The 23,944-nt window shown below is 39.4% G+C and overlaps 1 protein-coding gene across 1 annotated transcript in view; it reads left to right on the top strand.

The window, feature by feature from the left end:
* The window catches only part of UHRF2 (ubiquitin like with PHD and ring finger domains 2), a 135,483-nt gene extending 114,486 nt beyond the window's left edge, over positions 1 to 20,997 (top strand). Inside the window, exons 9-16 of the mRNA XM_089678134.1 lie at positions 2,700 to 2,804; positions 6,297 to 6,403; positions 13,980 to 14,142; positions 14,546 to 14,683; positions 15,835 to 16,054; positions 17,077 to 17,273; positions 18,865 to 18,963; positions 19,689 to 20,997. Coding sequence (XP_089534260.1) covers positions 2,700 to 2,804; positions 6,297 to 6,403; positions 13,980 to 14,142; positions 14,546 to 14,683; positions 15,835 to 16,054; positions 17,077 to 17,273; positions 18,865 to 18,963; positions 19,689 to 19,835 — 1,176 coding nt within the window. The 3' untranslated portion in view covers positions 19,836 to 20,997. The remainder of the gene's footprint in view (positions 1 to 2,699; positions 2,805 to 6,296; positions 6,404 to 13,979; positions 14,143 to 14,545; positions 14,684 to 15,834; positions 16,055 to 17,076; positions 17,274 to 18,864; positions 18,964 to 19,688) is intronic.
* The last annotated feature ends 2,947 nt before the right edge of the window (positions 20,998 to 23,944 follow it).

Raw genomic sequence — 23,944 nt, 5'->3', positions numbered from 1 at the left:
GGGTACTCCAGTTTCCTCCCACACTTCGAAGACATGCTTCTAGTTTAATTGGATCTTGTCTAAATTGGCCCTAGTATGTGTATATATGAATTTAAGTAAGGGACCTTAGATTGTACACCCCTTGAGGGTTAGGGACTGATGTGAATGTACAATATATTTATGTAAAGCGCTGCATAAAGTGGCAGCGCTATATAAGTACCTGAAATAAATAAATTTGACACTGACAAAACAAAGCTGTAAGGGTAATTCCAGCATAACCCCTCCAATTCCCTGTAAACTGGTAATAGATAGTGTGTGCCACTCAGGCTACAAGGGAAAGCAATCCCGTGTCCACCACTATTAGAGCAAGCTGTGAAGGAGCTCATCTCCACTCCAAGCAACTGTTAAGCAAAGGATGGATTGCATGAAGCCGCACATCTATGCACACCCGCTGGTATTGGAATGAATGGCAGTCTCAGCCTGGACTTCTGCCAGACCACGTCCCTCCCTGGCGGGAGCCAAGGCTGAGACTGTCATTCATTCCAATACCAGCGGGTCTGCATAGATGTGCGGCTTCATGGAATCCATCCTTTGCCCTCCCATTCCCTGCATGCCTGCAGTTTTTTGCTAGTGGCGATACTGCGCCTGCATCTTCTCATTCATAGGCCTTGTGACTAAATGTGCATTGAGTAGGTTTTTTTGTTTTTGATTGTTTGTATGCAAGTGACTAATTAGAGGGGGGGAGTGGTAAGGGGGCAGGGTAGACAGTCTAAAGATCAGCTTTAGCTGCTTAAGGACCACCCTATAGCAGATATACTGCTACAGGGCGGCACCTGTGCGCAAAATCACTTATATACGTGATTTTGCATTTCGGGGTAAGGGGCGAGTGCGAGCCCTACCCTCACCACCATTCGCGGATGTCAATCATCGGGTCCTGGCCAGTAAATACCCTCTGGCGCCTGGTGATTACTGAGCATCTCCGTCAGGGAAGAAGATTGTTTTGTTCACAATCTTCCTCCCTGTCAGCTTGTGCACACTGCTCAGGATGGCTGTGTACAGTACAGCCATCCCGATCAATGTGCTTACAGTAAAGAACACCCCACCGCCCCCTAGTAAAACACTCCCAACACATAGTTTACCCTTTGATCGCCTCTCACATTAACCCCTTTCTGCCCAGTGCCATTAGTACAGCGTAAGTGCCTTTTTTTCTTTCTTTTTTTAGCACTGATCACTATATTGGTGTCAGTGACACCGTTGGTTTCCCCCCAGTGTCAGAATGTCCGCCGCAGTCCCGCTAAAAGTTGCTTTTTTTTTACTGGACATGTTTAACCACTTCCAGACCGGACACTTTTACCCCCTTCCTGACCAGGGCAATTTTCAGCTTTTAGCACTATCACACTTTGAATGACAATTGCGCGGTCATGCAACACTGTACCCAAATTAATTTTTTACCATTTTGTTGAGACAGATAAAGCTTTATTTTGGTGGTATTTATTCACCACTGGGATTTGTATTTTTTTTGCTATGTAAATGAAATGTCCAAAAATTTTGAAAAAAAGTGTTTTTTTTTTATAAAATTTTGCAAATAAATAATATTTCATCATAAATCTTAGCCAAAATTTGTTCCGTTATTTTAGTAAAAAAAAAAATCCAAATTAGTTTATAAGCAAAAATTATAATTTTTAAACATTTTTTTTTACATTTTTATTTTATTTTTTTATATTTTTTTTTTTTATTTTTTTTTTTACATACTGTCACCCTAGCAGTACAGTGTCACCATGGTGACACTGTACTACTTGTGGGGGGTGATGAAGATTTTTTTTTTTTTTTTTTTTACACCCATATAGGATGTAAAAGCAATCATTTGTCTTTCTCTCTGTGTGCATTCTTGCACTCATTGATAAGTACTGATTGAGCTGTGATTGGTCACAGCTTGTCAAATGGTACAAGGCTTTTGTGAATAGCCTTGTACCATGTGACCTCTGTGATCATTCACAGATTTCACACGTAGTAAGCAATGATGTCACAAGTGACATCTTGCTTACTACTTTGCATGTGATCACTGATTGGCCAATCAGTGATCACATGATCGGGACCTCGTACAGAGGTCCCGTCCGACGATCGGTGTTTCACTGTGTCCGGAGGACACAGCGGGCACCGGATCGCGGTGCTGCGCGCTCCCAGGGAGCGCGCACAAGCAGGGTGCGGGGAGGCCGTTTATAGACGGCCACCCGACCCTGCAGTGCCACCGTCCGGCCGTTTATATACAACGGCCGGACGGGAAGTGGTTAATAGTAAAAAGTCCAAAATATTGTTTTTTGTCGGTCTTTTTTTTGCTTATAGCGCAAAAAAATAAAAACTGCACAGGTGATCAAATGCCATAGAAAGAAAGCTCAATATGTGGGGGAAAAAAAGACGTAAATTTCATTTGGGTGCAGCGTTGCATGACCGTGTACTTTTCAGTTAAAGTAACGCAGCGCCGTAACGCAAAAAATAGCCTAGTCATGAAGGGGTGTAAATCCTCAGTAAGGCAAGTGGTTAAAAGGCTTTTTTTTGTTTGTTTGTTTGTTTGTCTTTTTTTAATGTTCAGCAACAGCCCAGACACAAATCACTTAACCACATAACCCTTGAGAGGCAGACTAAAATAAAACATTCACACAAACCAACCACTTTTTTTTGTTTATTTGAGTTTTGTTTTTTTTTTTAATCTGTTTTACCAGGTTAGTGAAGCAGGTGTCCATCGGCCCCATGTTGGTGGAATTCACGGGCGTAGCAATGATGGTTCATACTCTCTTGTATTAGCGGGAGGATTTGAAGATGAAGTGGTATGTATTCTGAAATACAAAATATTGTTAAAATACTTTGAAAAAAGAAGTTATGCATTACTTTAGAATAAATGTATAGGAGCTTCAGTGCATATGTCTAAGAATTTTTATGCAGTAGAAATTTTACAATGTATTTGTAGTTGCCTTTTATTACAGAAGAGGGTATAGGTTACAAAAAATGTTAACAAAATGCGGAAAAGTTCTAGAAAAAAAAAGGTTTCTGCATGATTGACATGGATAAAGGGAAAACTTTGCACTGCTGGAACCAATGACTCTGCTTTTTGAAAGAGTAATTGTATTGTTAGACAATGGTACTTAAGAGATTTGTTTTTTGTTTTTTTTTAACGTGTTTCAGTACAGGTTCTAGGTGACATTTACGGACCATATTACCATCCAAAATTTTGTACATTCTATTGTTTCAATAATATAACAGGCAGTGATTATTTGTCACCTGAAATGATATACCTTGAGATACGACTGCTATATAAACCTCAACATGTACACACTTTTGGTAATAGGGTTCTGAGATTTGAGTTAAAGCTTGAACACAACAACAGAAATGTATTGCTATACAGTAAAAAGACCCAAAGCAATCTATTGATATACAAGGGAATTATCAAGCATGCCATCACTCAGTATTAACTATAAAAACTGAGAAAACAAGACTATCATGTGTAAATTCCAGGATATATTCAGTATCTACCAGTTAATTGGGCATGTGGGCCCCATTCGCTAATTTCTGGTAATCAAAAGGACACATTTTCCCCTGCAGTGCTGCTTTTAATGTAGAGCCAGCTTCCGTAGAGCAACCCTGCGAGATGCTGATTGGTGGGCATCCTTTACATACCTAATCAAATTACTGTGGTCCTCTGAGGATTGTATACTATCAAGGATTTGTTACCAAAATCACAATCCTTTTTGTGCAAAATAAAAAGGCCTGTATTTCCTAAATGTCCACAATATAACTGGATACTAATATTTATAGGTAAAGTTGATCCAGGGAATATCGGATTGCCTCTTGGGGGATCAAGAAGGAATTCCCTGCTGGATTGGATCATGTGTTGGGTTATTTTTTCTTCCTCTCTATCATCTGTGGGTATAGGATTGTATACATTTATTTTTTCCCTTTTATTGGTTGAACTAGATGGACTTGTCTTTTTTTCAACCAGACTAACTATTTTTCTATATAAATATGTAAAGGTTTATTGAGCTAGCTGTCTAAATTTTTGAAGGGGAGATTTAAATGTACAGCATTACTGGGCTGTCCCAGGTCAAGTTATGCACCACAAAGTTGGTCATCACTATAGTTTATGTAAACAAGTGAAAGCTTTGAAGCTGCTATCTGGAGATAAGAATTTGCTTCCATTGTTTAGATAAACAAACCTGGCATTGACCTGGCTACATAAATTCTCCCAGCCTATGATTTATTTAGCATATCAGCTGGAACCAATAGAAAACATCCTTGCATTTTGTATATTCAATTATTTACATTCCCACATCCCCCAGAAGCAATCACAGATGCAGACAGGTGGATAAACGGATAGATCACACACACTCACCTTTTACTTATAACCTACTAAGAGGTGTGTAACATCTGACAATAGAGATTTTACATAAACCTCATATTGGTAACAATCACAGATGGTAACAGCCCCTCCCGTAGGGCTTTCTGTACTGTATAGTAAAAAACATATTCAAAAATGAGACGAGCAAGAATTTGTATTAACAATAATGTAAGTGAGAATAACTCTAGGACCCTCTTTACTTGCAAATTTCAAGTGCAACTAAAGGCAAAACTTTTCTTTTTCTTTTTTTTTTTTTTTTTTTTTCTTTTGGATAGAGTGGAATTATAACCCTGTTTATGTCCATTTTTATTGCTGTCTCACCCTTACTATATGTCCTGTTTCCCGTTATCATTGAAAGTGAATGTAAAAGAAAAGCCGAAATTTTGAGTTGGCATCAGAACCTTAATAGAAAGGAAATCTTCCAACAGGACACTTGATGACCCTGTTGACACCCTGGCATTCTCAGTGTTTCCTCTCTCTTCCTGTTTTGGCTATGGGACAGGAAGTGGAGAGAAATCTACCCATTGGGACACAGATGGCAAAAAAAAACCTGACAGGTTATAAGCCTTCCTTACTCTATGAAAAATGAAATAAAATGTGTTGCCTTTAGTTACTTTAAGTAATTCACTTTTTTTTTTGGATCACATACTGAGACGGATAAATTAATCACACTTCAAACCTTCAGCCCAAGAGGAGGTGGTGTGTGGCAAAATAATTCACCTATATATGACTTATGGTTATATTTAGAAAGCTAAACTCCAGGTAAATGTCTAAATCCACATATGAAAAAACATGCCTGCTGTTTTACTTTTCAAAGGATTTGTGTTTCTGTGCATCCGGTTCTGAGATTTACTCATAAAATCCAGGCCACATAACACCACTTTCTTTGTTAGTTTAATATTACCTACCTCCAGCCTGCTGACTGGGAAGTGAAAGAACAGCAGAAGACTGATGAGGTTATGTGTCTGCTTTCTATTCTGATCAGCGATTTGCTTGTATTTGCATGCAGCTCACCTGATTGGCTAAGTAAAGAGCTTTAATTTTAAAGCTGAACTTCAGGTATGATCCATCCTGGACCCATGCAAGTGTTGATGTCTCATACCTGAGGGTCCCCTGAGGGAGCTTACAATCATTGTAATAGCACTACTACAGTGAGAACAGTGCTCTTTTGGGTCCTGTGCTGAGCGGCATTCGTACTGCACACTAGTCACAGAGGGCTGCTCGCTGCCGCCTATCAAGGAATGTCTTTTACTTTTTAATTTTTTTTTTTCATGAATACAAAGTTGTTGGATGAGGTAATGACCACTGCCCCTCCTCTCCACCTCGTCCAAAAAAAAACCTTGGTGTTCTCTGAATGGCTGCAGTGCCTAACTAGTGAACCCCACACTCTGGGCAATGTGTTCAGATGGGAGACGGCTCCAAGCTGAACCAATCAAGGCTGTAGTTAATTTTTTTTTTGGGGGGGGGGTGATTCATCTGGCAGCTGAGCTGCATTTTTACCGCTTCTCCTCCTCTCCCTCCCACGGCTTCCAGCTGCTTTATTGAAAGCCATACAGGAGATTGCTTCTTGTCACCTCCCCCACCGCCACCCCTCCCACGCACCTTTGGTCCCGGCACTGCTCACCGCCCCCACCTTATTTCCACTCGCGGGCGAGTGGAAATTTCAAAGGCCCCCTCCTTATCTACGCCCCTAGAACCAATGTAGATATGCAATAAAGTTCATACCTGGAGCTTTAGGTGCAGTAATTCATAGCAGCCTATCAGAATTTGATGATTATATCTGATTAGGTCAGACTAGTGTAACATGGTTTCTGTTCTTAAGATTCAGCACTTGGGGACTGCCCATCCTAGATTGCTAGTAAAATAAAATCCAATATTTTAACGTTAGCAGAATCACTGAAACAAGACACAATTTCCTCTTTCTTAGGATCGGGGTGATGAGTTCACATACACTGGCAGTGGTGGTCGGGATCTTTCTGGGAACAAAAGAATTGGAGAACATTCATTTGATCAGACGTTGACTCATATGAACAGGTTAGTTCCTTCCATGGAAAAATGAATGTGCCCAGATATAGTGAATGACTCTAACCACTTCTGAATATAACAAGAGTCATCTTAAAAAACTTCAAACTTTTTAGGATGCATCTCTTACATTCAGCTTCTCTCCTTCTCTGTGTCTATTACTGGCTGTCAAAGTTGTATTGTTGACACTGCTAATTTTGACCTGGGTATCTAGACATTAAAGGGTAAGTTCACCTTTCATAACCTGTTACATGTTACACCCATATTCAGGGTGTAACATGTTATGAATAGACCAGCCCATTCTCCCCCTCTTTGACAGCTAGTGGGAGATCTTCTCCCTCTATCTGTCAAAATTAAAAAAAAAAAAAAAACATGGCTGCCTGGCCGTGTCACTCATTCACAATCCTCTACGAATGAGAAACTACAAGTCCCAACAGCCTTAACAGCTGTTGGCTTGCAGTTCTCAATGAACTTCCACGGCGCTATGGAGCGCTGTGAAAGTTCATTGAATCTTTCTGTCAGTATATCCCATACAGGCAAGCAGGTATACTGACAGCCCTGCAGGAGAGCAGAAAAAAAAATGTGCATTTGTTATTTTTTAGCAAAAGGTGAACTTGTCCTTTATCTCCAGTCATAAAAGGGTTAACGGTTTTGGGTCAGTTTTGCCTTACATATTTTGTTTCTTATATAAGTTTGTACATTTTTTTAAATGGTGTTTTGGGGTTTTTTTTTCCTTTCTTTAATAATTATGTAAAAGTGTATTGGTATACCTCAGGCAAAGGAGGACAAAAATGATAATTCTCTTAATTTATCAAACAAGTACAATGGTAAAATGCAAAAATGTTATTACAAACAAAATGTTGCCAGGTTTACTGGACCTACAAATGGAATCTTGGTTGTTTTTTTTTTTATACTTGTGATTTATTTTACTTTAGGTGCTCTTAAAACAGGCGGTAAATACATAAGCCAGTATTATTATTATTATTATTATTATACAGGATTTATATAGCATCAACAGTTTGTGCAGTGCTTTACAAAATGAAGGCAGACAATACAGTTACAATATAAGAGGAATCAGAAGGCCCTGCTCAATAGAGCTTATAAGCTTATCAAGAGAGTCAAGTGATATAAAAAAGTAATAATTGTCTGGGATGAGCTGAAGGAGAAATTAAAAGTAGTTTATTAGTTAGAAGCAGGATAGGCTTCCCTGAAGAGATGGGTTTTCCACGATCCCCTAATGATGGATAGAGTAGGAGATAGACAGATGGTGGTAAGGAGTTCCAGAGGATGGTCAAAGAGTAAAAGCTGGCCTGGCGCGCGTTCAAAGCATGCGTGCTCACTCATCAGGCTGGCCTGATGAGGGAGCACGCATGCTTTGAACGTGCGCCAAGCCCCGCCATCACGTGACCGGAAGTGACGTCTCAACTGAGGGAATCCTGAAACTAGAAGGATGTGCTGGAGGCCACCAGCACCACCACCACCAAATGCCGGTGACCACCATCATCCAGAGGCTTCACACTCCTTCACTACAGTGGATACTTATTAATTTACAAGCGCAAACCTACTTGTGCTTTGTGAGTGGCCTGTATTACTACACTTTTTATCCATTAAAAGCTTTCATACTGCACTTAAGAGAGTGCTGCCTCTTTCTTCCTGGACGCAGGAATTGCATTTTTACAGGACAGATTTTAACAATAGCTACAGGGCTGATTGCTGCGATTTGGTCTTACATCACAGATGCTCAAGAGCACCGCTTCGGTTTTGAGACTTTTGGTGTTGTCTGTTTGCTAGGGTTGTACCGCTCAGGGCCTGATTCTTTGTTTAGTGAGGGGGCCTAATGTGTTCAGGTAGGATGACAGTGAACTGTTGTAGACAGAAGTGGCTAAGTTGAGGCAGGACAGGGGTGAGATTTTGTCATAGACAGTCTGCTGCAAAATTGAGAAAGAGAAGGGTTAGGGTGATGGTTTTTACGGGTAAGGAGGTTGGAGGGAAAGAAGGGGGAAAGACAAAGGAAAAAGTGACGCTAATAAGGTAGTGATCAGACAGGGGAAAAGGCTTGTCGGAGAAGTTACACAGAGTTCAGAGGTAGGAGTGTCAAGGAAGTTGCCATCAGAGTGAGTAGAAGCATGTGTCCACTGTTTTAGGTCAAAAGAGGAGGTAGACTGAGAGGTTTAGAAGTAGCTGGAGTGTTCATGTTAACAGGGATATTGAAGTCACCAAGAATGATTGTGGGAACTTCAGAAGAGAGAACGTAGTGTAGGCAGGCAGAGAAGCCATCAAAGAAGATTTATACAGGTCTAGGATAAAGTGATTAGTGATGAAAAGGTCATGGACAGTTGAGAGAGTTACAGACAGCCAGCCGACATTCCAAAAGGCACAGGAAAAGGGGAGGCTGGTTTTGGGAAGAAGAGAAATAGAAACCAGATTGTCTGGATTGCGGCTGCAGTCGGAGGATGGGGGGGGTACTGGGTGTGTTGGTTAAAGTTAAGTGTTGAAGGCCCAGGACTTGAGGATATATCTCCAGAAGTTAGTGGAGGTTTTGTTGGCATGTAGGTTTAGAATTAGCAGGAGTGGTGTAAAGTAAGAATGCCTTCAAAAATATATATTTTAATTGTTTTTATCAATTTAGAAAATGCAAAGTGAGCGAACAGAAGAAAAATCTAAATCAAATGAATATTTGGTGTGACTACTCCTTGGCTTCAAACCAGCATCAATTTTTTGAGGTACATTTGAACACAGTTTTTGAAGGAACTCAGCAGATAGGTTGTTCCAAACATATTGGAGAACTAGCCACAGATCTTCTGTGGATGTAGGCTGCCTCAAATCCTTCTGTCTCTTCATATAATCCCAGACAGACTCCATGATGTTGAGATCAGGGCTCAGTGGGGGCCAAACCATCACTTCCAGGACTCCTTGTTCTTTACGCTGAAAGATAGTTCTTAATGACATTGGCTGTATACTTGGTGTCATCCTGCTGCAAAATACATTTTGGGCCAATCGCATGCCTCCCTGATTGTCAATAACTACCATCTGTGGTTAGTTCTCCAAAATGTTTGGATAAACCTACCTGCCAAATTCCTTCAAAAACTGTGTGCAAGTGTACCTAGAAGATATGATGCTTTGTTGAAAGGCAAAGGGTAGTCACACCAAATATTGATTTGTTTTGGATTTCTCTTCTGTTCATTTACTTAAAAAAAACTAGCATTTCTATTTCTGAAACCATTCTTAATTTACAAAATATTACAGAATGGAGAGATTAGGAAGCAGAGTGTAAGAGCTGGATGGGGAAACAGGTCAACTGCAGTCTGTTCAGTGTTTTGCAAAGTAATTTTCTGAGGATTTTCTCTTCATGCCTTGGCTAAACTAAAATTTTATAATTTTCTTCACACAACTTGAGCTTTCTTTTGGTGGTATTTAATCACCAGTGGGGTTTTTATTTTTTGCTAAATGAACAAAAAAAGACCAAAAATTAAAAAAAAAACACATTTTTCTTTGTTTCTGTTATAAAAGTTTAAAAATAAATAATTGTTCTTCATAAATTTAGGCCAAGATGTATTCTGCTACATGTCTTTGGTGAAAATAACCCAAATTAGGATGTATTTTATAGTTTGTAGGAAAGTTCACAAACTATGGGATATATCTGAATATTGATCAATCCTGGATTACTGACGGCCAATCTAATTTCTTGAGGTCCAAGAATGTCAGAACAGTACAGATATCCCCCAAATGACCCCTTTTTGCAAAGTAGACAATCCGACGTACTTCATAAGAGGCATGGCGAGTTTTTTGAAGTTGTATTTTTTTTGTCATTTTTTGGAAAATGAAAAAATTAAAAGTATTTTCACCATTTTTGTTTTTTACATACTGTCACCAGTGCAGTACAGCATCATCATATAACTGGCATGGTGGTGATCAGGGACACTGGTGACAGTATGGAAAAAAAATATACTTTTTTTATTTTTAATTTTTTATTACATTTTTTTTTCTTTTAATATTTTGTTTTCATATTTCACTATGACCAAAGTAGTACATTGTACTACTTTGGGGAAGTGCTCAGTATTTTTTTTTTTTTTTTACACAATTTACTGATAGCAAAGAATTACTTTACTATAAGCAAGCATTTACCTGAATGACATCGATTCATTCAGGGTTTTTTTTGTATACTAGTGTGCCTAGCTGTGATTTTGGCCATGGCTAATCACATGACACAGCTGGGCTGTGATTGGCACAGCTTGTGCATGTGATCGCTGTGATTATTCACAGCTAGGCACACTAGTATACAAAGGATGGCATGAATAAAGCCATCCATTGTATATAACTGTCATGTGACCTGCTGTGATTGGTCACAGCAGATCACATGGTACTGGCCACGGGGCTGGTACTCAGATCTGTCGTCGGCCGTGTCCGAGGTACACGGCCGGTGACAGATCGCGCCGCAGCTCGGCTCTACAAGCGCGCAAACTGTGCATGTGGAGGGAGGGATCATCGGGCGGAACCCTAAATTAGAACCAACATCTTTCATAATTCATATTCTGGTCTATAGCTTCTCAGCTGCACGAGCGATAGTCCCCTCGCAGGTATATTATTACACAGACAAGTCTGAGGATTATTTAGATATGAATTATGAAATTATATGCTGCACGGTTCACAAGATCTATGTTTCTGCTTCCCTAAGCGTGCGAAACACGTTGAGTGACCTATTAAACGATTCGCCTGCTCATCGCCTATCCAATGATATGTCTTGCTTTTATGTATGTCTCTCATATTCCAAGATATGAGACATAGAATAAAAATTGATTTGAGGAATGTTCATTTAATTCTGTCACCTACACTGCTAGGTTTTATGAGGTTAAAACCTCTTTCAATTCCTGGGAAAGCTGCCTTATCTCTGTTACGAGGTGAGAAATTACACAGGTTCTTGGGCAGAGAGGCTCTGTCTCTCTGGGGGGGCTTTGTAGCTCTGGGCCCCCTGCTGCTCTAGCCTGCCAGTGACCCACAACCAGATGTCACTGTGGCTGAACAGAGAGGAAAGGGGGGAGGATGAGGGAAAATATATTTTAGGATGGTTAGTCCCTTCGCCAAGATGGAGGTTGAAACCAAAATGGTTGAACCGCGTCCATCTCTGATGCGCGCTTTTGCGACAGTACCCATATGAATTTTTTAGCATTTTTTGAGACAGGTAAAGCTTTATTTTGTTGGTATTTATTCACCACTGGGATTTTTTTTTTTTTTTTGGCTATATAAATGAAAAAGTCCAAACATTTTGAAAAAAAAGTGTATTTCTTATAAAAATTTTGCAAATAAATAATATTTCATCATAAGTCTTGGCCAAAATTTATTCAGTTATCTTTTTAGTAAAAAAAAAAAACCCAAATTAGTTTATAACCAAAAATTATAATTTTTTTTTTACATACTGTCACCCTAGCAGTACAGTGTCACTATGGTGACACTGTACTACTTGTGGGGGGTGATGAAAATTTTTTTTTTTTACACTGATTGCTTTTACACCCATAAAGGCTGTAAAATTAATCATTTCTCCTTCTCTCTGGCTGCATTCTTGCAGCCATTGAGAAATAATGTGTGAGCTATGATTGGTCACAGCTTGTCACATGGTACAAGGCTGTTGTGAATAGCATTGTACCATGTGACCTCTGTGATCATTCACAAATTTCACATCTTGCTTACTACTCTGCATGTAATCACTGATTGGCCAATCAGTGATCACATGATCGGGACCTCGCACAGAGGTCCCGTATGACAATCGGTGTTCCACTGTGTCCAGAGGACACAGCGGGCACCGGATCGTGGTGCTGCACGCTCCCAGGGAGTGCGCACAGTCCAAAATGGCGGGCGCTGTTTATGAACGGCAACCCGCCCCTGGACTGCCACCGTCTGGCTGTTTATATACAGTGGCCGGATGGCAAGTGGTTAACAATGAATCATCTTATTCAATTGTTCATTATGGTAATAGTTACTAGTTCATACATATTGCACATTACAGTTTTTCTGATGTGTATTCAACATTTTCTTTCTAAACTGTAGATCATATACTGTTATAAAGGCAAGCCATGGACCTCCTTGTGTACTGGCTATTTTTGGGGTTTCTACCCGGGGATGCCATAGTCATTGATTATTTAGAGAATCCCCTGTGGGCTCCTTGGCTTCCTTGCGCTTTTGGTGCGGTTAGACTTTGACTGCATTAGAAGAACACCACTTTAGCACCAAAGGGTAATTGCCCAGTAATGAGAATCATGGGTACTGTGGATAGAGACTATCACTTATGGACAGTGTTAAAAAAAGCTAAAGATGCTGAACTTATGCCAGGAGGCACACTACCAACATATTGATATACCGGAGTGATGAAATGGTTGTTTGATAAACCATCTAAATAGTAGAACTTTGAGAGAAAGTAGTGTCATCATATGGTACACTTCCCCCTGATTGTTTACCTACCTGTATATCTTCAGAGATGTAGCTTGATGCCTGGTGTATATTCACATGTGTGCAGAACAGCCTATATTTATTTAGGGAAAGTTACAGTAGGTTATCACACACATGGAACAACATTGCCACACACATATTCAGACACTGGGTTGTACATCTGGGCATATTAGTGCAAATTGTGTTGCTAAAATAAATTGCAGGCCTGTCTGTGTTCACAGAAGTTGCTGGGATTTGTCATGCACATAACAGTGTATGTCAATAAATCAGGCATCAAGCTATCTCACAGGGCTATTTGTGTGATTTAACCTAGAAACACAAAATAAAAGTAAGTTCTTCTTTTTTTAAATTATAGTTCTTGATTAAGACCCGCTATATTATAAACGTTACTAGATACCAGAAATCCTATACCTGTGGAGCTTGCAGCCAAGAGAAGCAGAAGATACCAATGGGTTTGTTTTTCAATAGACGTTGCCCACTGAGGTTTTTGTGATTGTTTTCTCTACTTTAGGTTATTCCTTTTAATAGTCACTGTGGTGATTCATTTTCCGTCATATATCAGAACATAAAATGTAGCATTTATGGCTGGCTATCAAAGTTACAGCTATGGGTCTTTTATCAGTATGTCTTTTTTAGTCTTACCAGCATATCTGAACACTTTTTTTTTTTTTAATTAAATTTGGTTAAGTTAAACAGGCGATCATAGATTCATAATGATCATTTGATGTATTGTTTAACCTATTCTCCTCCTTTTCTTATCAATTGGTAAATCAAAATTTACAATGAGTGTGTATACATTACCATATATTTGAGAACTTTGGTTACTTTTATTACTAAATGCTACATACATTTATCTTGGTGGCAGGAGCTTTACATCACTACCTACAATAGCTATCTATAAATGCGCACAAGTTAGACTGTGTATTAATTATGACCTGTTTTGTCAGAAACTTATTTAGGATTAATTTGTAAAAAGGACTTCTATATTCCTTCAGAAACAAGAATTCCTAACATGATTAATAAACGCTACATTAGGCAATTGTATGGTATTGCTTACATGTTTACACTATGAAGGTTACTTGATTGGTAAAGCAGTTCATAATGCACAACATTTATTGTGCTCTCATCTTTTTGCATCCCGTTCTAGGGCCCTGGCCCTAAATTGTGATGCGGCCCTGAATGATAAAGATGGAGCTGAGTCTAAGAATTGGAGAGCTGGAAAGCCTGTCCGCGTAGTCCGAAGCTCAAAGGGACGTAGAATCAGCAAATATGCCCCTGAAGATGGCAACAGATATGATGGCATTTATAAGGTCTTCAACCCCATGAGAATTGCTGTTTATATATCTCTGCTTAAACCGCTCCGTGAATCCATTTAACCTAAAAGTGTTCACTGTTTTTCTTTAAATTGACAGATTTTTGTCAGGATTATTTGTGTGAGCAGTACATAAGTAAACATTTCATAGTAGCAGTTTAAGGCTGTAATAACCAATCAGACTGTTGATTTAATTTTAGTTTTATATTTATAAAATGCTTTGCAGGTGATAGGTTGTTGACTGTTGTTGAATTAAATACATTATTGATTTGTCATAACAAAGTTAAGCAAATGAAGCAGAGTTATTTGTGTAAGTTCATTTAAATTGCACATTTTCTACTTCTGAATCCATTTGTTGTGAAAAAAACACTATGAATACTGCCTGACCTTTTGTTGCATAGGTGGTAAAATACTGGCCTGAAATAGGCAAGTGTGGGTTCCTAGTGTGGAGATACCTATTGCGGAGGGATGACTTGGAGCCTGCCCCATGGACTGCGGAAGGCATTGATCGCTCAAAAAAACTTGGACTGACTTTACAGGTGACACCAGAGACACAGTGTGTATTATTCTTTTGGTTTAATAGACACTCTGGACTGAAAAATACAGTAACCACTCTCAGCTGTGTATTTCATCCTACATTCTACATAATCAATTAATGAACATACGACCTACAGAATTACTTTGTTTTTGTTGAAAATACTTTAGTTTGAAGCATAATTAATCTCACTATACTTGCCTCCTGTCCAACCATGTGAGTGCCATCTTCGACCAGCCTTCTTCCAAGTTCAGTGTCTTTGGTCATCTTGATTAGCTGACCCTTGGATGATGTAGTTTGGGATTTTTTTCTCTCTGGTACCAAGGCATGTTGAGAATGTACACTGAGATTCACATACACTCACTGGCAACTTTATTAGGTACACCTTACTAGTGCCAAGAAAATATCCCCCACACCATTACACCACCACCACCACCATTCTGAACCTTTGATACAAGGCAGGATGGATCCATGCTTTCATGTTGTTTACACCAAATTCTGACCCTACCATCTGAATGTCACAGCAACCAATCTGCCCATTCTCTTCTGACATCAACAAGGCATTTTCATCCACACAACTGCCACTCACTGTATATTTTCTTTTTTTTCGGACCATTCTCTGTAAGCCCTAGAGATGGTTGTGCATGAAAATCCCAGTAGATGAGCCGTTTTTGAAATACTCAGACCAGCCCGTCTGGCACCAACTATGCCACGTTAAAAGTCACTTAAATCCCCTTTCTTCTCCATTCTGATGCTCGGTTTGAACTTCAGCAAGTTTCCTTTACCTTGTCTACATGCCTAAATGCATTGAGTTGCTGTCATGTGATTTTAGCAATTTGTGTTACGAAGCTATTTACCAGGTGTACTTAATAAAGTGGCCGGTGGGTGCATATAACCTGGTATACATTCAGAAGAAACTTTGTTGGCAGGCAGGTAGACCTATTTGTTACAAAGGAAATATAAAGCGTCCGTTCTACAATAAAATCTTGCCTGCCCAAAATGTTTTGGTTGTAAAGCTATATAGTTCACTTAGGCTGAAGTGCTAATCCCATGTAAAAGCAGATCATTTTTATACAGGTTGTGTGAGTGGTTTCATGGTATTTATGATTATGGTAAATGATAAAATAAAAAATTTTTTTTGGGCATTTACTATAGTTTCCAGAGGGGTATTTGGAAGCCATGGCTAACAAAGAGAAAAAAGTCAAGAAACCACCGCCTACAAAATCTGAACCAAGCAGTCCAGCCAGTTCATCGAATCAGAGTTCCCGGAGCCAGAGTAAACCAAGTACCCCAGAGCACAGCCATGGCACCCGTAGCAACTCCAAATATAGCAGCACCCAAAGCAACGGAAACCAGAAAAGGCATATTGAAGATGGTATGCTTTCTCGATAATTCCGCAATTTTTTTTCAAGCTGCTTTTAATTTTAGATTGGGGTTTAATAATTATGTCTTGACTTCAGTTTCTTTCACTAATTTGTTCAGTATATCTCTTCCAATTAGCTCCTTTGTGTGTTTATATGGGGATTTGCATGTATGCAGGTTAGGAATAATTTGCACATTTTAGCCCACAGTTTCTAAAGTGAGGAATAAGTGGGTCACTTGTATCGAGACAGAGGGTTTCAGTTCTCTTCGGTATGGGGATATCGCCTATGTTATGAAAAAGAAGAAGATCATTTAATTTATGTTGTAAGACTCCTGTTTTTTTGTCTATTTTACCTAATCTTCACGTGCTGATCAAGTTTAACCACTTTAAGACCAAACTGTTCCACCTCCTGCCCAGGCCATTTTTCAGATTTCAGTGCTGTCACACTTTGACAATTGCTCAGTCATGCACACCCAAAAGTTTTTTCGTTTTTTTAAACCACTTTCTTTTGGTGGTATTTATTTGCCACTTTTTTTTTTTTTTTTGCTACTGTATACAAAGGAAAAAAGAGAGTTTTTATATATAATGGCTGGGTGGGAAGCTGTTAATAACCAATATAATGGACTAATAAAACATTTGAAAATTCTTTTCGGCAGGTTTACAAGGTCCTTATAGTGAGGCTTTGTCTTAAGCAAGAGTGGCTGTGAATTATTTTTAAATCACTATGCTTTATATTTCTATTTCATGTATACCTACAGTACAGCATGTAACATTTTATAAATAAGCAATATTTTATCATTTCAAGCTCATCTTAATCCTGTTTAGACATACATTTCAAACTGGCTCAGAGCTGATTCTGACCATTAGAGGGGCATCATTTTCTAATGATGCTTACACCTTCTAATGTGTACTAGGTCTTCCTGCTGCAGGCTTTGTATGTCTGCTGTTCTGTGTTTTCTATAAGTGTAGAGTGTTTTAATCCTTTTATTGTACATTTCTTTTTAATCGTTTTATGTTTTTGAAAATGATTTCAGATGACACAAATGAAGACACCTTGCCATCTAAGAGTGTGAAGCTTTCAGAGGAAGGGGAGAAGAAGGAAAAGGAGAAGGAAAAGGAGAAGGGTGGAGAAGCATTTCAACTAACGGAACAGCAGAATTGGCTTATTAAAGAGGACTCTCAAAACCAGAAGCTGTGGGACGAGGTTCTGTCTTCCATAAAGGAGGGCCCTGTAAGTGTTGCTAATAAATTTGCATCAAGCTACAGGTTCTTGATTATAGTAAGCTGAACTCCGGGATACAAGTAAATTGCATAAATACTTGCTCATTTTTTTTTTTTTTTCATATTAAAGCTTCACCATTTAGCAGAAAAATACTTTCATCAATGGTGAGAGAAAAAGCAGCTACAGCCAGACACCCAGAGGAGGTACATGGAGATGAATTTGTCGCATCTCATTGTGCGGCACCACTTGGAGAAACTGGGAATTGTAATTGTGGATGGACGTTAATGTGATCAGCAAACTATTTTGCAGTTATAAACACAACCAGTCTCCTAGCCTTTCAGTCAATTGATGCATGGTATGAGGATGGGTCAGACCAGGAGTCTAAGATGTCTGGGTTAGCCCAAAACAGCAATTGGTTTCGAGATTACATTGATGTTCCCTGCTAATTGGAACTACATAGAGGATTGTACACAACTGGTGGCAGGGTGAATAGTAGCCGCCGGTCACACAAAGAGAACATAAAGCAGAGTTAGACCTGATTAGGAATTGTTCAGCTGGAATTTATTCAGTGGGTGGTTAACTCTTTACCAAAAGAATATGCAGTGGTACAAATGTTAAAAAAAAAAAAAAAAAAAGACATTTGGAATAATTGAATAACAGTTATGCCCAAACTTTAGCTTGAAGGTAATAATTTATGAATAGTAAACATAGTTCTATGTTTTATTTTAGTGTACTTTAGAAATCAAGATAATTGTATTGACTAGTATGTGTGCATTGTGCATATTTCTCAGAATATTTTAAATCATTTTCCAGGTAAGATATATCTGAATACAAAGCATAGCTAATTTCTGTAGACTGTAGATCATGATGTACTAAATGCTACTGGATTTGACTTGGTGTAGCCGCTTGCAGGTCACATATACAGTAGAACTCTGGAAGACTAGAAGTGGGAAGGCCAGCAGTAGGGATCGATCAGATGTGATGACAAGGATCATACTGATGATGAGTGAATGGAAGGATGAGCTCATCAGTGTGTTGCTTCTTCTTTGCACAATAACAGGCAGTGGCAGGGAGGTGACCCAGTTGTATAGCTGTGGTGCATGGTAGAAAATTTAGGTCACCATTGCTGGTGTCTGGACTATCTGTACTTTTTGGTCAGATAGCCCTTAGATTTAAATATTTGCTATATAGGCATTGTGCTGCGTGTTTAGCTGTTTACCTGGAGTTCAGCTTTTAGGGCTCGTTCACATCATGGTGCAAAGATGTCAGTGTTTCTGCATGCGTTCTGCAAGGGCACAACAATATCAATTCTCTCTCTGCTCTGTTCACACCACAACCCAAGTATCTCTTGCAGTTTTATTTCTGTGCAGGAATCTGTAATGTGTAATAAACTCATTGAAGCACTCAGGAAAAACTGATGTAATCTGTGAAATCTGTGCATCAGTTTTTCTTCACATATGGTGTGAACGAGGCCTACATTATCAGAACATGGAAATAAGCAGCATGTGCACACTGTGCTGAACCTTGCTTTCAAATTAAGATGTCCTAACTTTTATTTATTTTTATTTTATTTTTTATTTATTTTTATTCTTTTTTATAGAAATTTCTGAAAAAGGTTGAGCAAACGTTTATGTGTGTGTGCTGCCAGGAGTTAGTTTACCAGCCAATTACAACTGCCTGCCTCCACAATGTGTGCAAAGTGAGTAAACCATTTCTATTTTGTATGCATAATATTCAATTCTGCTTTATTCTTTGTCAGTTGTATGTACAGGTAAATGGGATCTCGGTATATTTTAGCTTGTCATACACTTATAACCGTTTTAAAGAACTCATTCAAGCACTGAAGTTTAGTCTAGGTCAAAGATGATAAGTAAAAGTACCCAGCATGATATTCGCTACCGCAACCATTTTTGAAGGGGCTGTCCTTCTGCATACTGCCCCCTTCCTGTTCCTGTCCTCTATTCCCTTTGGGCAAATGCAGCTGTCACTATATTGCCCCATGCTCTCTAACTTGGAATAAAGAGAGACATAAAGGTGGCCCCCTTATAGTTCAGTGCTTAGAAATTGAGGACTTGGAAAAAATAGGCCAATGTTCAGTGGTAATGGCGACCGCTTTCTAATAAATGTTTAATATTGGGTTTTGATAGAGAAACAGTCACTTTCCTTCTGGAGAAGGGATATCATCTGCCTGGATAAGATCCAACACCAGAGCTTACAAAGGGTGAACTCCTGTTGCAGGAAGGTGGTGAGGGGATGTGGATGGGTAGGTATATCTTACTTGGGAGGTGGGCTATCAGTAGACATGGTGAATGGGCAGGTGACAGTGTCATTTTAGATATGTAGCTGCCAGTGATGAATGAGTAACTTTGAAAAATTAAAACTGTGAAGTAGCTATTTTTGAACAACTGTACTTTTTGGTTTCAGAGCTGTTTGCAACGTTCCTTTCGAGCAGAGGTGTACAGCTGTCCAGCATGTCGCTTTGACCTTGGAAAGACTTACAGTATGGTTCCAAACAAGGTCCTGCAAACACTGCTTGACCAGTTTTTTCCTGGCTACAGCAAAGGACGGTGATTGGTTGTGCTCCCACAGCAATTTTCTTTTTGACTTTTTATAAATAAAGACAGATTCAATAAATCACAAAAAAGAATATTGGACCAACAGGCAGCGTGGAATTAAAACACCACCTTCAAATCAGAGGGAAATGTTCTTCCCCCATGTCTTCATGTCTTCTGTTCTCGACTGTCACAATATCCAAGGTAGTCTGTCTCCTAAGACCATGGATTTGGACACCATCTTCACATGCTGGCTACCACACCTACAGTCTGGCTTGTATTAACTACCTCAAGACAGAGGAAGAGAATACATGGGGACAGCGAGAGCAAGTAATTGATCACCTGATCATCACCAACGATGTTCAGTCATTCCTGGTTCATGACATTTTTCTGCTCCAGTGCCAAGAGGGTCCACAGTTTGTTGCAGGAAAAAGGCTTGCAGGCTCCTTTCATGAAGGAAGGGCTTAACATACACTGACAGCACTTAAATACAAAGAGTTGTATTAGATTACAGAACAGCAAACTCCAGTTTTTATTTTTCTTTTTACTCCTTTCATTTTCCCCCCTATTCTTTTGCAAAGCTTATTTGTAGTTTATTACTGTGAGCTTCTCTCTGCTTTATATTTTGTACCTTATACCAGCTGACTACTAATATTACTAATGAGAACAATATGTATGCATTGTTGCTACATTAGTGTAATGTAATCTGTGTTTTTGCTTTTTCTTTTTTTTTTTTCTTCTTCCCTTTTTTCTTTTTGCTCTTAGAGATAATCAATACACTCTAGCGACGTGATTTTATTTTTTGTCTTTCCAAAAAAAAGCCACTTTTATATTAGTTGAAATTTTGTATGCTTCAGTAGAGCCTTGTATCAGTGGCAGTACAATCTGCAAAGCATTGCAAGTGGGTGACATTTATAGCTTGGAGAGGGTCTAAACTAGCTTCCTATTGTGATCTCAAATTTTATACACAGTATATCCCCTAAAATATACCTTATTAAATATTTTATGATTCTGAGAAGTTGCTTATGTTCTTTTGCTGTTCCATGCTGTGTACTTGTAGAAACCTAACCCCTTTTTTCTATAGAATGTTTTTATATGATGCAGTTTTTATGAAAATATTTTGTGTATTTGCTCAGTGAGGTTTTGTCTGATCATTGGTATAAAGTGGCTTGTGCATCTTTGGTGGTCTCTCTTAATTGGTAGGTGGAATGACACAGTTACACAGTAAATGAATGGTTTAGGGCATGAGTGGGCAACTGTGGCCCTCCAGCTGTTGTTGAACTACAAGTCCCATTCTGCCTTTGGGAGTCATGCTTGTAACTGTCAGTTTTGCAATGCCTCATGGGACTTGTAGTTCTACAACAGCTGGAGGGCCACGGTTGCCCACCCCTGGTTTAGGGAATTTGGGAGCACATAGAACTAGAGTTGAAAGTCTAATCAGGTGCATGTCCACACAACCCACTGTTAAGACAATTGTGCTGTTTTTCTTTGGTTTTGGCACCCATATGCCTGGAAATCTGTAACATTCTTGCATACATTTGTGATTAAATGGTCAATATATTTTTGATCCCTTCAGAACATCTCCGTTTTCTTGGAGGCATTTTTAAAGTACAGGTATGGGGATAGAATTTATTTGGAAGCATGGTTTCTAAAGATGAAGACACTAGTGGTTTTTATTCTAATTGTGACTTCACTCCATAATGAGCACCATGCTGGAAAAAGAATGCAGATGGTGAAATCGTTGTATTTGGTGAAAAATCCAGAACTGCTAGCCTACACACACATTCCTGGTCAGTGTCCCTTTCTCAACCTTTTTAACTCTGAGGAACCTGTGAAGTAATTTTCAGGTCACGGGGAATCCCTTCTAATAATATTTACATGTCATAAGGCAGGGGTCTCCAGACTTTCTAAACAAAGGGCCAGTTTACTGTCCTTCAGAAATTTGGGGCGCTGGATTGGGAGTAAGAAAAAAAAAAAAAAGGCCCTGATGTTAGTGGGGAAAAACCATTTACACCATCTTTGGTGTCATTTGGAGGAATTGTGCCTCATCATTGGTGTGATAGGGCCCCATTGTTGGTGTCATTGGGAGAAATTGTGCCCCATCATTGGTGTCAGTGGGGGTAATTATGCCCCATTGTTTGTATCATTGGATGAAAAAGTGCCCTAAGGAACAGATAAAAGCAAATAAAGGGCTGCATCTGGCCAGCTGGCCACAGTTTGGAGACCACTGTCATATTGCATTAGCATGCACAGTAAGCATGGGTTCCCTTTAATTGCTTCCTTTAACCACTAGGGGGAAAAAAAGTCTAAAAGAATCTGTTCCTACCTGCTGTATTGCACTGCACCTAGCTCTGTGAAGATCTTAAACCTTCCAACATGGTCATTACAGGGATATAATCAGTGAATATTTTTCCATTTTACGTTACCATTTTCAGCACAAATACTTGGAATTAAAACATGAACTGTTAGAGGTGTCAGCTGTTAACCCTATGAAACCAAACTCAAGGTACCCTACAAAAGAAAAGGAGGAATTCTCAGATTTCCGGCAAGCATATCAAATCTTCCTTCTCTTGCAGAGGTCTGAGTGCCACTCCCATCTGACACTTTTCTGTGTGTCAGCGTGTCCCCTGCTGGTAGCTATGGGTTCTCTTCACCAATCTTATTTCACTACAGTGTCCTTTAGTGATGTAGAGGTTGGCAGAAGGAACCACATAGAAATCCCCAGAAGTGTTCTTGAAGCTCTGTAGACCAATGAAGTTTCGCATGCTGAGAAGGTGAACAGTTATCCTCTTCTCTTGCAGATTGATTACTTTCAATTAGATTTTTTTCTGATAAGCAGTAGGAACACTTTAAAATGGGCATGCAAGATCAGATGAAACAGTGGTCATTTGTAAGAGAACTAAATCTTCCAGGAACTGCACCTACTTAATTCTAGAAAAAGATTGTACCTCTTTGTAACTTAACATTATACTTTAAAAGTGTAAAACAACCGGGGGCATTTTTTCTAAAAGCACTGCATGCAGCCCAAAAAAGCAAGTTTGACTTTCTTAAAGCAGGTTATATAGATTGTTCAGGCTCCCATTATTTTTTTTTTTTTGAATGCTACTTTGCTGACTTGGAAATCTTGTACATGAAAATCGAAAGGAAATGCAGTTATTTAGGTATGCACAAGAGTAGGCAAAACAAGACCTTCTATGCAGTGTAGGCAGAGCGGAGTTAACACAGCTACTTCGGACCATTTAGAAAAACCCACCAGAATCTGCAGTGCTTGTAAATTAATGAACAAGCTGTGGTTCTAATAAATAATACAACAGTATGGAATCACATCTCAATTCCATCAGGTATAACAAGCTCAAATAAGTATTGTTTGTTATACGCACAGATATAGAGTGAACCCTTGAGCATAAGCTGATGGCTGCAGTAACAGCCATCAGCCTGTGCCCATTTTGTTCAGCTGAAGTGAAAGTGATGCTGTGGCTGTATAGCCGCCGATCACTTTCACAGTGCAAGCAGCATGGTGCCCCAACCCAGAAACTCCCCCAATCCCCGTCGGCATTTTGCCTGGTTAAACTTAAGATAATCATGGAAAGATTGTCACGGTCAATTGCTGGCACCAACACTTTGCTGACACAAAAAGCTTTGCCATGCCCAATAATGCTCAGTGCCTCTGCTCCTGTCTAGCACTGTCAGTATTGCTGGCTGGGTGATGTTTTTGCCTGCGCACAGAAGCTAATGGTGTCACCTCATGGCTGTGTACAAACAAAGTGACAGGAGCTGCTTTGCATTGTGGGACACAGGAACCTCCACTGCCTCTCCCCCCAGTGCCCAGCTGACACACTTAAATGCTTCGCTAACACACCTTAAATGCTATAGATGAGGTTGCGGGGTGGTTATTAATGCACAGTGTTGTCAATATTACCATTGCACACATTCCTGGAAATGGGTTCAAAGAGAGCAATTGATGCAGTAACTACCAGCTGGAAATTGGATTCATCCCAAATCGATGCACATATTTACCAGTCCAAAGCTTTTATTGCAGAAAAAAGACATCACAAAGGACCAAGTGCAATGCTTTGGAGTGACGCAGGATCCCTTTGTAAGGGATGTGACAAAAGGGCAGTTATGACG

This window comes from Staurois parvus, unplaced genomic scaffold (genome assembly GCF_062004578.1).
Source record: "Staurois parvus isolate SC_StPar_1 unplaced genomic scaffold, SC_StPar_1.0 ptg000198l, whole genome shotgun sequence".
Classification (NCBI taxonomy): domain Eukaryota; kingdom Metazoa; phylum Chordata; class Amphibia; order Anura; family Ranidae; genus Staurois; species Staurois parvus.
The sequence above is the reverse complement of the archived record's forward strand: the minus strand, read 5'-3'. Positions and strand labels throughout refer to the sequence as shown.